Raw genomic sequence first — 15,285 nt, 5'->3', positions numbered from 1 at the left:
TTTTTGGTCCCTAACATATTGTTGGTACCTTTTGATCCTAAATATATTGTTTTGGTCCAAAATAATCATTTTTTGTTAAAACTAACGGTTAAAATGTTTGACTAATTTAATAACTTAATTATAATCTAGGACTAAAGTCCAATTTGGTCCCCTACATTTTTCATAAAATTCTTTTCGGGTCCCATATATTAAGTTTGTGACCTTGTTGGGACCAAAAGGTACCAAAATAATATGGTAGGGACCAAAAGGACAAACTTAATATATAGAATAAAAAGAATTTTAAGGCAAATGTAAGAGACCAAAATTGAACTTTTAGTCTATAATGAATAAGTAGTATTGGTTAAAAGTAAAACTAATATAATTGGTAGTGTTTCAATTGAAAAACTTTTACTACCTCCGTCCATGAAAATTTGTCCAATTTTTCTATTTTCGTCCGTTTCCCAAAATTTGTCCTATTTCATTTTTACCATTTTTGGTAGTGGACCGCATCTTCCACTAACTCATTCCTACTCACATTTTATTATAAAACTATATAAAAGTAGGACCCACAATCCACTAACTTTTTCAACTCACTTTCCATTATATTTCTTAAAACCCGTACCAGGTCAAAGTGGAATAAATTTTGGTGGACGGAGATAGTAATTTTTAAATGGAATATATGGAGTATTTTTTAGATGGAGGGATGAAGAAACTGTCTACTTTAGTACTCCTATTAAATTAATTTTTTTTTACAGTTGGGTGAAATATAAATAAAATCTCAAAAAGATATGAAAATAAATGTTGAAAAAAGAAAATAGAAAAGAAAATGGAAACGAAGCTCGGAGCTCCACATGTTAGAATCTCAATCCAAACGACAGCCACTTCATGGCTGCAGCAGCACCACCGCCGCCGCCGCCACTTTCCCTCTCATCACCGTCTCCTTCTTCTTCCCCTCCTTCATCTCTCTTCTTTCCCTCTCATCACCCAAACTCAGAAATCCCAGCGTTATCATATAGTAATTCAAAATTCTCAGAATTGAGCAAATTCCATCATCACCCCACCATTTCAACCAACCCCATTTTGCTCTTCACCGGAATCGACTCGCCGCCTATAGTTGACACCCAGACTTTCTTGGTCACTGTTAGTGTTTTGGTTGCCATTTCTCTCTCCCTCCTTCTTGGTCTCAAGGTAATTCACATTAACAACTTTTTTATCAAATGAAAAATATAATACTAATGAATTTTACATTTTTGCCTTGCAATCACTCTTATATTCAAGTAATGACTAACATAATTCAAAGTAAAATGAATACAAATTTATGTGCTTGTTGATCAATTCTGAGATTTTTGTATATGCAGGGAGATCCTGTACCGTGTGAAAGATGTGCTGGAAATGGTATTTCTTTCTTTCCAACTCTTTCACTAGTCTCTTAATAATCAGTTTAATATACAACTGAAATCCCCAATCATAATTGTTTTTTTTGTGCTATATGTTGATGGATTCAAATTTGTAATTCTATTTTCCAAATACTTTCGTTGCGTTCGGTTAGTTAAACAAAATAACAATAAGATACAATATGACCAAAATGGAATTTGTGTAGGATTAAATCAGTCATAGGGGCCAAGATACATTGTCACGGGCAGTTTGTTTAGATACCAGGCAACCGAACACAAGATAAGATTAGACATGGCCTTTACTCACAAGTAAACATGGCAACTGAATGGCCCATTTCTTCCCGTCCTGTTTTTCTTAGGACTTCTTTTTGTCGTATATATTTTAACGAGGCTCGTCCCTTAACCTTAATTAAGTGTGTTATGATAGTATACTGGTGTTTGATGACCATTGATGAGCAGGTGGAACAAAATGTGTGTTCTGCAATGATGGTAAGATGAAGGTTGAGACAGGGCTTGTAGATTGTAAAGTGTGCAAGGGTGCAGGTATTACTCCTACTACTTAATGGATTGATTCCATTATCTGTTTATGTTTCTGTTTTAGCTTCAAGATTGATTTAAGCTCTTTTCTTTTTTTTTTGTCAATGCAAACTGAAATTACTTGTAATTTTGTGATGAAATTTGTTGACAGGATTGATACTCTGCAAGAAGTGTGGAGGATCGGGTTATTCGAAGCGACTATAGCGCCTAGTTAGAGTTTGAGGCTCTCTTTACTCATTCTATTTCTTGTTCCACTCTTGAAAATGTAAGACTAACTCTCCATTGTTGATTCCATTTGTTTGGAGTTATGGTTTCTTACACTTGTCTCTTAATGGCCCAATTTTTAGTCCAAACACGTCGCGTTTATTATATGACATCGTGCGTATGATACCTAAGTAGCATTTGGAACAAGTGACGCCACATATTAGGTAGGGGGTGGTTCCGATGAGAACTTTTCTAAACTAAAAAATGAAAATCGTATCAGTTCTTTGATACATTTAATATGGGTTAGCATCACAAAACATATTAGTTCCTTATATATTGAGTCAAAGACTGATATTCATGAATCAGCGAACTAATATTGAGTCTATAACTAATATTAATGTATTTACTTGTCCTCACTTTAAGAAAAGTTCTGAAATGAATCATCTCCGAAATTTGGTATCCCTAGAATTATTCATAATTGTGACAAAATAGGAACCTAACCTGACCATAGTTGGTTGGAAGATTTTGTCCTTTGCATAGTTGGTTGATTTATGAATGTTTAAAAGATAATGGTAATGACAAAACTGGTCGGCTGCCAAAACACTTTCTAACTCTTGCATTGGTGCTCTGTTGTCATTTATCTGTGATATTTTTTGCCTATTAATGAGTTGTGAGAGAGAGGGAGAATCATAGTTGAAGAAGTGTAATCTATGAGTGAGGGAAACACTGCCTCCGCCACCACAGGCGCTCCTCCTTTCTATGAAGTGGAGGAGTGCCGCGGCGTTCTTCGAGTCTACAGCGACGGCTCCATATGGCGCTCCGAAAACCCGAGCTTCCACGTGGATGTGCGAGACGACGGCTCCGTGCTATGGAAGGATGTCGTCTTCGACCACGCGCACAACCTCCAGCTCCGCCTCTACAAGCCGGCTAACCCGTCCTCGCCCAAGCTCCCGATCTTCTACTACATCCACGGCGGCGGCTTCTGCATCGGCTCCCGGACATGGCCCAATTGCCAGAACTACTGCTTCGGGCTGGCTTCCCAGCTCCAGGCCCTAGTCGTCGCACCCGACTATCGGCTGGCCCCCGAGAACCGGCTCCCTGCGGCCATCGAGGACGGCTACTCGTCCCTGGAGTGGCTCCGGGGCCAAGCCACGGCTGAGGAGCCGGATAGATGGCTCACGGACGTGGCGGACTTCAGCCGCGTGTTCATCTCGGGTGACTCAGCCGGTGGGAACATTGCGCACCACTTAGCCGTTCGGGTTGGAGCCGAGTTAGGGTGGCTGGGTCCTGTCCAAGTGAGAGGATATGTGTATTTGGCTCCATTTTTTGGTGGGACTGTGAGGACTGAGTTTGAGGCTAATGGACCAAAGGATGCATTCCTTAACCTTGAGCTCATTGACAGGTCTGTTGTTTTTTTTAATAATTGAAACTTACTATTCAAGGAATTTAAAAATTTAGAATCTAAATAATTGAAGGAAACATTTATAATTAAACAAGATTTATATTTTTAATACAATGACGGCAACTTGCGAAATAAATCATGATAGATGGTTAAATTTTGGTCCGTCACACGCTTTTTAAAATCTGGAAATTAAGTCACAAAAGTGAAAATTTTGCAACATATAGAAGTGTTATGACTTTGTTAGCTCATTTCTTTAAGGTTATACTATATGTTTATGTGGTGGGTGATGTATTTAAAATTGGCTTTGCCATATCATTATCATTGCATATTTCGTCATAAAGGGGGCGAATGAGATGATTGCAAATTTTCATCTTTTAATTTTTCAGATCTTAAACAGTGTGGGATTGACCTAAATTTATCCATCTATAGTTATTTTTGTAATTTACACTACTATAAGTATATGGTCATTTCAAAATTTACAATGTGAATAGGTTTTGGAGATTGTCAATCCCAGTTGGAGAAACAACAGACCATCCACTAGTGAATCCTTTTGGGCCTAGCAGCCCAAATCTTGAAACAATGGATTTGGGCCCAATTCTGTTAATTGTTGGGAGCTGCGATCTGCTGCGGGATAGAGCAGTGGAGTATGCTAATAGGCTAAAGAAATGGGGAAAGAAGATTGAATATGCGGAGTTTGAAGGGCAGCAACATGGTTTCTTCACCATCGACCCTTTCTCAGACCCGTCTCAGCAACTAATGCTCCTTATCAACAAATTCATTGCACACAATTCTCTCTAGTCACTTATTTCCTATGTCTTTCTTCTATCACTTTGTTGTGTGATTTGAGTTTTTACTTTTTGAGCTTTGTAAAAGATTTGATGTTGCATTGTTTAACGTGATAAATGAAACTATGTTTCAATTCTATGCTTTGGTTAAAAGAGTGTATTCCCTCATTTTAAGGGAAACATTTCCTTTTTTTGACATTTTTATGTAGTTTTGTTTTATGTGTTGGGCAAGAGAGAATAAAATATGTGAAATAATAGAGTAGAGATACTCTAGTTGTGGTGCCACATCGCTGCATTATCGTGATCTCGTCTCATTCCAGCACAATACGTGAAGAAAGCATTTTGAGCCGCCAAGAGCCATACGATATTTATAAAAAATATGAGTATAGGATAAATTTATTAAAAATATATACCCTTTAAAGTATCAAGGGTATTTTTGTCCAAAAAAACTTGAAAATAGTAAAAAAGTACTTCAAATGATATTAACTCATAGTTGATGGACCTGAAATGATATTTTCAAAGTTTACGAACCTAAAATGATACTTTGGCAAAGTTCGTGGATAAAAAAAGATATTCCCTCTAATTTAAAAATCGATAGGTACACGTACTTCATAAAAGTTGTCATACAAATAAAAAAAATTGTAAAAGGTCGGTTTATTAGTTGTAAATTGTAATTAACCCATATATAAATACATGAAAATCTGATATTCGAATCTCAACCAGAAGGGCAAAGCCGATATATTGGCTCCACGCTTTCAAATTCAAAATATTTCAAACTCTTCAACGGTCTCTTCCACTTCCTCTCTCTCTTATTCACTCTCTCTATCTCATCGAACTCATTTCTCTTCATCAAATTCGCTGGAGACCTCCAAATGCCGCTCTTCTCCTCCAACACCGAATCCGCCATGTCTGCTTTTAGGTCGCGCTTTGGCTATGGCCAAATTCACCACCCTGACTTGGCCGAATCGGCAACCCCCGTCATGAAGAACTCCGCCAGCACTCCAGATCTGACTCTCAGATCAGCTCGCAGAGATAATTATGTATCCGAAGATGGCGAAACCACCTCGGCCGCCCCCGCTACTGCACGCAGTTTCGAGTTCGGTCTCGACCCTAATTTTTGGAAGGACCACAATGTTCAGGTACATTTCTCTTAATTTCATCAATTAGGTTAGGCTTTCGGTTTACAATATTGCATTGAGCTGAATCGGTTACTTGCTCTTAATTCGATTACTGTAATGTGCGATTTATGAAAATTTCAGGCATAAGTCTCTAGGAAGTCTATGTAAAATTGACAATGATAAAATATGTAGTGACTATCAATTTGGTGATTTGCAGGTTATTATTCGGTTACGGCCTTTGAGCAGCTCCGAGATATCTGTTCAAGGCTCTAACAGATGTGTTAGGCAGGATAGCTCCCAGACAATTACGTGGACGGGACATCCAGAATCCCGATTTACGTTTGATATCGTTGCAGATGAAAGTGTTAGCCAGGTAGTATTTTTTTTCACTGTTGCGTGTTTGATTTCGTTAAATAAGGTTTTATATATCTCGTATTTTCATGTTGGCGTTCCTTAAACAGGAAATGCTGTTTAAAGTTGCTGGGATTCCAATGGTGGAAAATTGCATGCTAGGATATAACAGCTGCATGTTTGCTTATGGACAAGTAAGTTTTACGGTGTCTTTGAGCATTCTAATATTATTGGCCGTTGGTACTATTGGGACTTTTATGTAGGCTTTGAGGATAGCATACAAATCTCCAACATTAATTGCTGCCATTCTTAGTGTTCTATAATTTTGGAAATGCTTATGGTTGTATACTAGGTAACTTTCCTTATTTTCCCGTTCACTTTTGATGTATATAGACTGGAAGTGGCAAAACTCATACAATGCTGGGAGACATTGAGGGAGGAACTAGGAGACACAGTGTTAACTGTGGGATGACACCGAGAGTTTTTGAGTACTTGTTCTCCAGGATTCAAAAGGTATGGTTATCCTATGATCATAATATTTCTTGTATAAAATTATCTTCTTTTTTGGATTGAAATTTATCTACGAGAAATCAACCTCTGGAGCCAAAAAATTCAATAATATTTTATGGTTAGATTCTACTAGAGAGAGCCAACAACATTGTCTTAAAGTTGCCCAATTAGGTTCATTTTGCAAGCTCTTGCCTTTCATTTGCTAATGCTGATTGATCTAGCTTATTACTTGTCTGTATCTGTCATATATGCCACAGTCAAATTCATCTTTTAGTCATTTTATATGTCACAGGATAAAGATGCTCGAAGGGAGGAAAAAATAAAATTTACTTGTAGATGTTCCTTCATAGAAATCTACAACGAACAGATTCTTGATCTTTTGGATCCCTTATCTTCTAATTTACAGGTATCAATCACAATTCTTCACGTTAAGTATGGATTGTATCTGTTACTTATTCTATCTTTGTATCACATTTTGAGAAACAGGTGCCTGCTGAGACTAACATTTTTTTTGGATAAAGAATGCACACCAGTACACCTACAGTGGTCCCAAGAATTTGATAAATTAGGCCATACTAGTTGTGCTTGTAACAATTCAAACCTCTAGAACTGTCAGAAATTCAAGTGCATTTTAAACCACATTCTTCAGTTTAAAATATGTGGATTTATGGGACTAGCCCTCAGAAATTTGCTGTAATGGGATTCTTGCAAGCCATGTTGAGGTTCATGTATGGACTTCACAATTCAACCTGTGAAATAAAATTTAACATCGACTCTATGTTAAACTATAATCTTCTGGCAGCCTGCAATTTCATGCTCTTCATTTCCAAAATCTGCATTGGATAGGCTCTGAGCTCCATGGTCCTTTTTTCTTGCGAATACAAATGATTTAGCTGATTGAACTTGTTACATGGTTTTTGCAGATAAGAGAAGACACTCATAAAGGTATCTACGTAGAAAATGTCACTGAGGTAGAAGTCACGAGTGCTCGTGATGTTATCCAACAACTCATTCAGGTATGATTTCCTTTATTCATGACTTGATTTTTCTTTCATGTTTCAAAAATGAGCATTATATGCTGTTTATAAATACTTGAAAGATGCAGAAGCAATATGGATTGTTACATTATTAACAAAATGGCCATATATGCATGACTGGAACAAGACAACTGAATTTGCTTTCACTGATATACTGCTTCCATATTTTATAGTATAACCACAGACCATGAGTTTGGTTTAGATAATATATCGTGATCATGAAATAATAAGATTGAAGGATTTGAAGGTCCCGTATGCAGACTAAAATTATTTTTTCACCTGATAAACCCTAGCACATGATGTCCATTCTAATTCTAAAAGTTCTTACGATTCATTTGTCAATATTATACTTTCAGGGTTCAGTCAACAGAAAGGTAGCTGCAACAAACATGAACCATGCTAGTAGTCGTTCTCATAGTGTATTCACATGCGCCATAGAGAGTAAGGTGAAAAAAAATAACTCTTTGTTCTTTTTTTACCAAACTTTTTTTTGGATAGTACAAGTGTGACCTCGAACTTCTATTTGAACTATTAACACATTCTTTCTTCCAGTGGGAGTCTGAGGGGGTGACTCATCACCGGTTTGCACGTCTTAATCTTGTGGATTTAGCCGGATCTGAAAGGTAAACTGAAACTATGTAGGAGAAAGAGAGGGTGAAATTTATAGACGAGGTCAATCATGCACTTCAGAAATAACTTTATGTTGATCTCACATTCTTTGCTTCAAATACAGGCAAAAGAGCTCTGGTGCAGAAGGTGAACGTTTGAAGGAAGCTACTAATATCAACAAGTCTCTTTCTACTTTAGGGTATGCTTGCTTTTGGTGCTATGTTGAACTATCTTAGTTTTATGCTTTGCCTATTGGCTACAAAACTGAGAATGGATATATATGTAATATGCAGACTCGTGATAATGAATCTCGTGAGCATATCCAATGGGAGGACACCTCATGTTCCTTACAGGGATTCCAAGCTCACTTTTTTGCTTCAGGTTGATGATTCTATTTTCAGATCATGAAGAAGCTATATCTGGGTTTAAATATATACAGCGTATAAGTGCTGTTCTGGTGTGTGTGAGAAAATAATCAGAAAATCCATTTATTATGCTCACTGATCGATGTGAAACTGGATTTTTTTTGGTATCGATACTTATGAGCCTTATTTCTATTTCTGATTAATATTATGCAGGATTCTCTTGGGGGAAATGCAAAGACAATAATCATTGCAAACATTAGTCCCTCGACTAGGTACAATTTTCTTGATCTGAACTATTAAGTAAAATGTGTAAATGTGTATGGATATACTTACTGTTCTCCAAAATTTATAATTCTCATTTTCCCAGTAGTTCCTACTCCGTTTAAGTTACTGTACAAATTCAAATTCACATAAATCTGTCCCCTTGCAGCTGCTCGCTAGAAACTTTGAGCACATTAAAGTTTGCCCAACGTGCCAAATTTATAAAAAATCATGTAAGTGGCTTTCCTCACTAGAATCAGCTAATTTTATACTGATGGAGGATCATGAAAAGCTGTCTTTGGATGTTGCTAATGCAGTATACCTTTAAGCCTATAACTGTTATTATGCTCATTGATGTTATATTCTTTATTATGGTGTCAGTGTTGCTATTACTATACTGGCCTTCGCTAATTCTCCATTTTGTTACCACACTAGGCTATTGTTAATGAAGATGCTTCTGGTGATGTGCTGGCTCTTAGGATTGAAAACCAAAACCTCAAGGTAACATTAACAACAAAATTTCTTAACCAATTGACGTTATCACATTATCTCTGGCATACACACACACAAACGGACAAACCAATAGTTCTCTTCATGTCCAAAGGTCTATATGTAGATTATGATTTAATATCAATCTAGAAAAGGTTTAATCCCTTTGTATTTGTTCTATTTCCTGCAATGACTATTTTGTATTGTACGTACCCTGTAATTTTGGTATATGCAATTTTTAGAAAGAAGTATCTCGTTTGAGGGGCCTAGTAAATGGTGGAGCTGAAAGCCACGATGGAGATGCTCTATCAATAACATTTCCAGGATCTCCAGGAACCTTTAAATGGGATGGGCAACAAGGATTTTCCAGTCCAATTGTATCACAGAAAAAGATGTCACATGTAGGTTGAAATGTCTCCACTACGAGAATGAGAATTTTGCATGGTTTCTCTTTCTAACTTAATTTCCTCTTTATTGCTTCAGAAAAAGGAGTATGAAGTTGCTCTTGTTGGAGCTCTTCAGAGGGAAATTGACAAGGACACTGCGCTGCAGTCCTTGGCAGAAGAAAATCAAGCAGCTCTGCAGCTGGTAATTCCCATCTGACACTTTCAGTCCATATTTTATCATACCCCATAAATTTGATCTTAACGAGTAGACTGAATTCTTGCCACGAGGAAGCTTTTAAACGAATGCTAGGGAAAGTATTGACATTTAGAAAATTAAAAGCTTACCTGTGAAGAAGATATGAGCATACAGGAATGATGTACAACATGTTTATTCCCCGACCCCAATGATCATATCTGTCAATTCTAGTTCTGTTCCAAATGACAAACACAAAATGTTAAGTTTCTTTGTTGATATTATTGTTCTCTAAATAGTAAATTGTGTCTGTGACTCTGTTATTTTTCTTAAACATGTTGCCTGCTAGTAAAATCTATTATATGCTGATGGATTTTAAAATGAGAATTGATGTATCCAATTATTTCACACAACACAATTGAGGAGCAAGGTGAATGGAAATGTTTACTCCCTCCGTCCCATATTTGTAGTAACATTTAGTTATGGCACGGGTTTTAAGAAATTGGTGGAGTGTGTAATTAATGAAGTGAGAGGTAGAGTGTGTAATAAATGAAATGAGATAGTGGAGTGAGATGATGGAGTGTGTAATAAATGAAGTGAGATGATGGAGTGTGTAATAAATGAAGTGAGTTGGTTGAAGGTGGGTCCCTCTTTGACTTTTTGGTTTTTTTATTTTTGTTTTGATTTATTTTAATATAGATAATGGCATTTGGGTGTAATTTTAGTGAATAATGGGGTAAAATTTTATGTGTAAATATGGTAAATTCTAAATGTTACTCCAAATGTGGGACGGACTTTTATGGCAAAATGTTACTACAAATCTGGGACGGAGGGAGTATATTGCTTCCATACCGTCCAAAGTAAATAATTTTGTTTAGCATCTGTAGGATATTTATAGGAACAATAATGATTAGAAAGGTTGAGTCTAATAATGTGGAAAATCGTATCAATCTATGCATAAATTTGTTGGTTTGTTAGTCTTTAATAAGAGCACCATGTTGTCAACTATGATAAATGAAAATTACAGTTACAAATTTTCTTTGTGCAATAGGGAAATTTTTTGCTGCATCCATTTTCACTTCATCTGCACTACCTGAGATTATGCAAAGGAAAAAAAGAAACTCACCTTCTAAATCTCTGATATCAGTTTGAGGAATGTGTACGTAATCCTTTTTGAGTTTATGACCATTTTTGCATCATCAGGCCAAACAAAGAGAAGATGAGGTTCAAGGTCTGAAGATGAGATTGAAATTTCGAGAAGCTCAAATAAAGAGACTAGAATCTGTTGCTTCTGGAAAGATATCGGCTGAGACTCACTTGCTCAAAGAAAGAGAAGAGCATTTAAAGGTAATAGAGGTCTTGCATGCTCAGGTAGACCGTAACCAGGAGGTAACAAGATTTGCTATGGAGAATCTGCGACTGAAAGAAGAGATCAGAAGGCAAGTATTTCCAGTTTGTTGCTTACGACTATCATGTTTGAAAGTGATGATTTATATAATGAATCTTAGTATATTGTACTACTCCCTCCGTCCCAAGTTACTTGGGTCGTATTCCAATTTGGATTGTCCCAAGATACTTGAGTCATATCACACGTAATTCTTTCTTTTATTTTACCTTCTCTCCTCTCTCTTACTTTATTCTCATTTCTACTTTATTTAACTCACTAAATACAAGTTTCTTAAATCTCGTGCCGAAAAGAAACGCCTCAAGTAATGTGGGACAGAGGGAGTATTAGTTGAAGTACAACCGGTGCTAGCTATTCTTCAATTTTTTGGTTTGATAGGGATATTGTTGACATGCCATAACTACCTCAGTTCAAGTAGCTGCTTCGTATTTGTGTTTTCTCTTTCTAGGTATATGCATCCGTTTATTATTATTTGCTAATCAAATCTGGTATAATATTTGGTATATTCAGACTAAAGTTATTTTGTGAGGAAGGTGAACGGGAAAGACTTCATGAACAGATTACAGTACTAGAGAAAGAGGTAATGTCTTGCAGCTTTTTATAATCTCCTCGATCTGAAGTTTGCACACATCACCAGTTTCAATTTATGAGTTTGTGCTTTCTGCAGCTACGAGAAGCTCTTGATTGGAAACTTATGCATGAGTCGGATTGCACTAACAGTCAGGTGCTTATCTTGTTTTAATTGAATTTGTAAGTATAATTATTAAAATATGAAACTTTTGAAGCTAACAATGGCTCTTATTGATGGAACAGAACGAAATCAATGATTCAGTATTGGGCACTCCCAATGCTAATAACTTTTTGACTTCCAATAAGGTAATGCAAGAAGGTTTCTCTGATATACTTATGTATCTTTCCTCTATCTGCACACTGTTAGACGTTGCTCAAACAATGCTTGACTAATTCGGATCAGTTTCACTTTTCATCAATTATGATTTTTTGTGCAATAATTAGGATAAGAATATATCATAGTTTGCTTTAGCTGAAGGCATTGTTTGGGTCTAAACTACATTGATATTTATAAAATACAACTTTTTATTCACCTGTCACATTGCGTGCACATAGACATAGTTGATCAGCTCTTAGAATTTTCTGAACGGCATTCAAATAAAGTTAGTCAGGAGATTTTGTTACTTATGTAAGTTGTCTCTTTTGCAGGAATCAGCATCACCCTGGCGCACATCAATGAGTGAAGAGAATGAGTTCTTGCGCATGCAGGTATATATAGATTATTATATGTCTTCTCTATCTTCTTCCTCAACCCCCTTCCTATTTATGATTAGTTTACCTAAATTAAATCATGTCCACTCATTTTTTTGTTCTATCAGGCCATTCAAAACCAATCAGAGATTGACGGACTTCACCGAAAAATTGACTACCTTGTTGGTGAGAAAGAAAAGTTAGAAAGGTAAGGACACCTTTTAATACACCCCACAACTTTTTAAATGATTTGGTCATGGCTTCTGCTGATTCAGATATTTGAAAACTTAGAATTTCTTAAGGTCAAAAATAGGCATCCTGTGCAATGGACCTGAATAATTATGCGTTTTAACATATGGACAATTTGGCAGGAATGTTGATGAGTTGGTTAAAGAGCTCAAGGCCGAGCAATTGTCAAAAGAAGCCATAGTAGCTGAGGCACAGAAACAAGAACCTAGAGTTCCTTCTCTCGTGAATGTGGGTGTAAGTGATCAAATAGAACTAAAAACTATGGTTGATGCCATTGGAGCAGCCAGCGAAAGAGAAGCAGAAGCACATGAAATGGCAATTTTCTTGTCCAAAGAAAATGATGAATTGAAGATGAAGCTCAAGGTCTTGATTGATGATAACAATAAACTGATTGACCTGTATGAAAAGGCAGTTGCAGAAAACCGTACAAAGAGCTCTGATGGTTCTGAAATCCCTTGGCAAGATACCACAGAAGATCACAGTGATAACACTGCTAAAGTAGATGAGACCAGGGGAGTGGAGATAGAGGCAGAGTTTGAAAAGCTAAAATGTCAACTTACAGAAATGCATGAAGAAAATGATAAGCTTTTGAGTCTATACGAGAATGCAATGCTAGAGAGAGATGACCTGAAAAAAGTAATTGCTTCTGGCCAGGTGAAGCATGCAGATGATGAAGGAGATAATAGCTTTCCAGAAAAGCTTGTTGAAGTCGATAAAGGTCAACGTCTTAGTTTTGGTGCAGCTTCAGGTTTTCTTGAGAATGTACACGAGCTAAAGGAAGTGGAGTCCAATGAGCTAAATGCAGATAGTGTAAATGCGGACATTGATGTAGAATCGTGCTTATATGAAGTGCAAGTGCAAGATGAGCATAACCTATGTTTCATAGACTCACCACTGCACGAATCAAATGAAGCAAATACAGTGTCATTCGAAGAAGTCAGGAAGAATTATGTTGTAGAACCAATTGAGCAGGACGAAATGGAAATAGATGAGCCAAGAAAACTTGAAGAACAAGAAGAAAGTTGTATGTTGGGATTTGAAGAATCAAATTGCATGAGCCCAGGGAATCCAACTGCTGGAATCCAACCTAATACATTCCCAATGCATGTGTGTGAAGATCTGAGGTCAATAGGTATGATGCTTGCAGAATCACGAGAAAAGCTTTCATACTCTGCTGAAGCAGTAAGAATTTTTGGCTCATTTGAGAGAGCAATGATTGAAGTTGATACTCTTGCAACACAGATTGGGAAACTGGAATGCAGTAAACAGGCTAAACAACAGGAGTGTCAACACCTACAAGCACTCTCATCAAAGCTGCATGAGAGAGAAGAACTGGCTCACAAGAAATTGCTGGCCTTGAAGCACTCTTTGACGAACTTCTCTTCTTCACTGAGTTACTTTGAACAGCGCGAGGCTATGGCACGTTCAAGACTGGAGGTTTCTACACAACATCTTAGTCGAAGAAAAGAGGAGTTAGCCAGCCTTCAGACATCCAGGCGGGAACTAGTAAATGCCCTTTCAAATATGAAACAAACTGAGAATGAACTGAGAAGCATCAGAGAAAACTTGAAACAGAAAGTGGATGAGGAAAATCAGAAACTGGAAAGTGAGAGAGTTCTCTTTGCAATAGATAATGTTGAGAAACCAGCAAATGACCTCTCTAACAGAAATTGGCAAGTGACAGGCAAAGCCACTGCTTTGCTCAAATCTGAGGAAGAGAAGAAGAATCTGCAAAATCAAATGAAACTCAACAGAGAAAAGCTGAGCGATGTAAGGAAGGAATGTGAGGCTATGAACTGCAAGCTGGCCAAGGTGGAGAGTGAAATACAGATGCTTGAAGCTGAAGTGCAGAAAGAAAAGCTCGTTGTTGATGAAATGAACCTCAAACTTCAAAACTCTCTTCGGGAGAAAGAAATGCTTGTGGAGGTTAAAGAAAGTGGTAAACATGAACTTGAAAGCATAGTAGCCGAGTACCATCAGAGTGTTTTCGAAGCAGAACTGAGAGAAGAAGAGATCAAAATCGTGCACGAGGAGCTGTTGAGAGAAGCAAGAGAAGCAGAAGGTTTGCAGATGGCAAAAGACGAAGTAACACGAAGAAAGACAGAACTGGTTGAAGCCATGTCGCGCGACACATGCTTAGTGTCGGATAATGTGGAGGCAGCTCTTGATAGTTTACAAACATCAGTTGTAGAGTTGAACTCTTTGCTTCAACATCTGTGTTAATGAACTTCCTTTTCAATCTATATGAATTTGGCTTGTCTGGAAATGTCATTGATCAGTGAAATTTCTAACTTTGTTGGACAAGGATGGTATTGTCATAAAATTTAAGATGGATAGTTCAGTTAGCCCCTGTTGACATTGGTTTACAGTTTTAGGAAGAATGGTAAGTCATTATCGAGTTTCACGAAAATTGAAAATTAAATTCAATACGAACTCAAGGGAAATGATGATAAATGATACTAATAGGTTTCAATTTATGAAATATACCAAATTTCGTTCAAAGTTTGCAATTTTAGGGATCATTACGCCAATTTGAATTGATAAAACACATAAAATCGATTTTTTCATGCCAAGATCATTCGAAATAGCAACATTACAAATTCTTCTGTAGATTATAAAACGATAAGATTAGTTCTTCTATTACTGTTATTGGATGATTGTATGATTTTACTCTGGTCATTTGTTCATATTTGTTTTTGTCAGACAGACAGAAGATGCAACAATGATTTTGAGAAAATATTGATAAAATGA

At 36.9% G+C, this 15,285-nt stretch overlaps 3 protein-coding genes across 3 annotated transcripts; all 3 read left to right on the top strand.

Annotated features, from left to right (window-relative positions):
- Window positions 1-804: 804 nt before the first annotated feature.
- Window positions 805-2,228, top strand: LOC125214954 (thylakoid lumenal P17.1 protein). The gene is made up of 4 exons (XM_048116210.2): window positions 805-1,167; window positions 1,338-1,374; window positions 1,833-1,916; window positions 2,062-2,228. Exons 1-4 carry the CDS (start codon window positions 865-867, stop codon window positions 2,112-2,114), a joined length of 477 nt encoding a protein of 158 aa, XP_047972167.1. The 5' UTR covers window positions 805-864; the 3' UTR covers window positions 2,115-2,228.
- Window positions 2,229-2,371: 143 nt separating this feature from the next.
- Window positions 2,372-4,438, top strand: LOC125214953 (strigolactones hydrolase CXE15-like). Its single transcript, XM_048116209.2, has 2 exons — window positions 2,372-3,516; window positions 4,008-4,438. The coding sequence occupies exons 1-2, from the start codon at window positions 2,825-2,827 to the stop codon at window positions 4,312-4,314; spliced, it is 999 nt and encodes a 332-aa protein (XP_047972166.1). The 5' UTR covers window positions 2,372-2,824; the 3' UTR covers window positions 4,315-4,438.
- A 634-nt stretch (window positions 4,439-5,072) lies between these two features.
- Window positions 5,073-14,879, top strand: LOC125216091 (P-loop containing nucleoside triphosphate hydrolases superfamily protein). Its single transcript, XM_048117711.2, has 22 exons — window positions 5,073-5,440; window positions 5,637-5,792; window positions 5,881-5,964; window positions 6,164-6,283; window positions 6,573-6,686; window positions 7,204-7,296; window positions 7,674-7,763; window positions 7,870-7,940; window positions 8,051-8,125; window positions 8,220-8,307; window positions 8,505-8,563; window positions 8,722-8,785; window positions 8,988-9,053; window positions 9,284-9,442; window positions 9,525-9,629; window positions 10,824-11,059; window positions 11,536-11,605; window positions 11,693-11,749; window positions 11,839-11,901; window positions 12,244-12,303; window positions 12,414-12,493; window positions 12,657-14,879. Exons 1-22 carry the CDS (start codon window positions 5,174-5,176, stop codon window positions 14,755-14,757), a joined length of 4,278 nt encoding a protein of 1,425 aa, XP_047973668.1. The 5' UTR covers window positions 5,073-5,173; the 3' UTR covers window positions 14,758-14,879.
- Window positions 14,880-15,285: the final 406 nt, after the last annotated feature.

Source organism: Salvia hispanica, chromosome 3 (assembly GCF_029641045.1).
Source record: "Salvia hispanica isolate PSC_SH4W2 chromosome 3, Shi_PSC_v1, whole genome shotgun sequence".
NCBI lineage: Eukaryota > Viridiplantae > Streptophyta > Magnoliopsida > Lamiales > Lamiaceae > Salvia > Salvia hispanica.
This window is presented reverse-complemented; position numbering and strand designations above follow the sequence as displayed.

Bases quoted from the DNA above. Each gene is read 5' to 3' on its own strand.
- LOC125214954 (XM_048116210.2), top strand. From the start codon at position 865: ATGGCTGCAGCAGCACCACCGCCGCCGCCGCCACTTTCCCTCTCATCA. The intron at 1,168-1,337 runs GTAATTCACATT...TTGTATATGCAG, and splicing joins CCCTCCTTCTTGGTCTCAAG to GGAGATCCTGTACCGTGTGA. The intron at 1,917-2,061 runs GTATTACTCCTA...ATTTGTTGACAG, and splicing joins TAAAGTGTGCAAGGGTGCAG to GATTGATACTCTGCAAGAAG.
- LOC125214953 (XM_048116209.2), top strand. From the start codon at position 2,825: ATGAGTGAGGGAAACACTGCCTCCGCCACCACAGGCGCTCCTCCTTTC. The intron at 3,517-4,007 runs GTCTGTTGTTTT...CAATGTGAATAG, and splicing joins AACCTTGAGCTCATTGACAG to GTTTTGGAGATTGTCAATCC.
- LOC125216091 (XM_048117711.2), top strand. From the start codon at position 5,174: ATGCCGCTCTTCTCCTCCAACACCGAATCCGCCATGTCTGCTTTTAGG. The intron at 8,126-8,219 runs GTATGCTTGCTT...TGTAATATGCAG, and splicing joins AAGTCTCTTTCTACTTTAGG to ACTCGTGATAATGAATCTCG. The intron at 12,494-12,656 runs GTAAGGACACCT...ACAATTTGGCAG, and splicing joins GAGAAAGAAAAGTTAGAAAG to GAATGTTGATGAGTTGGTTA.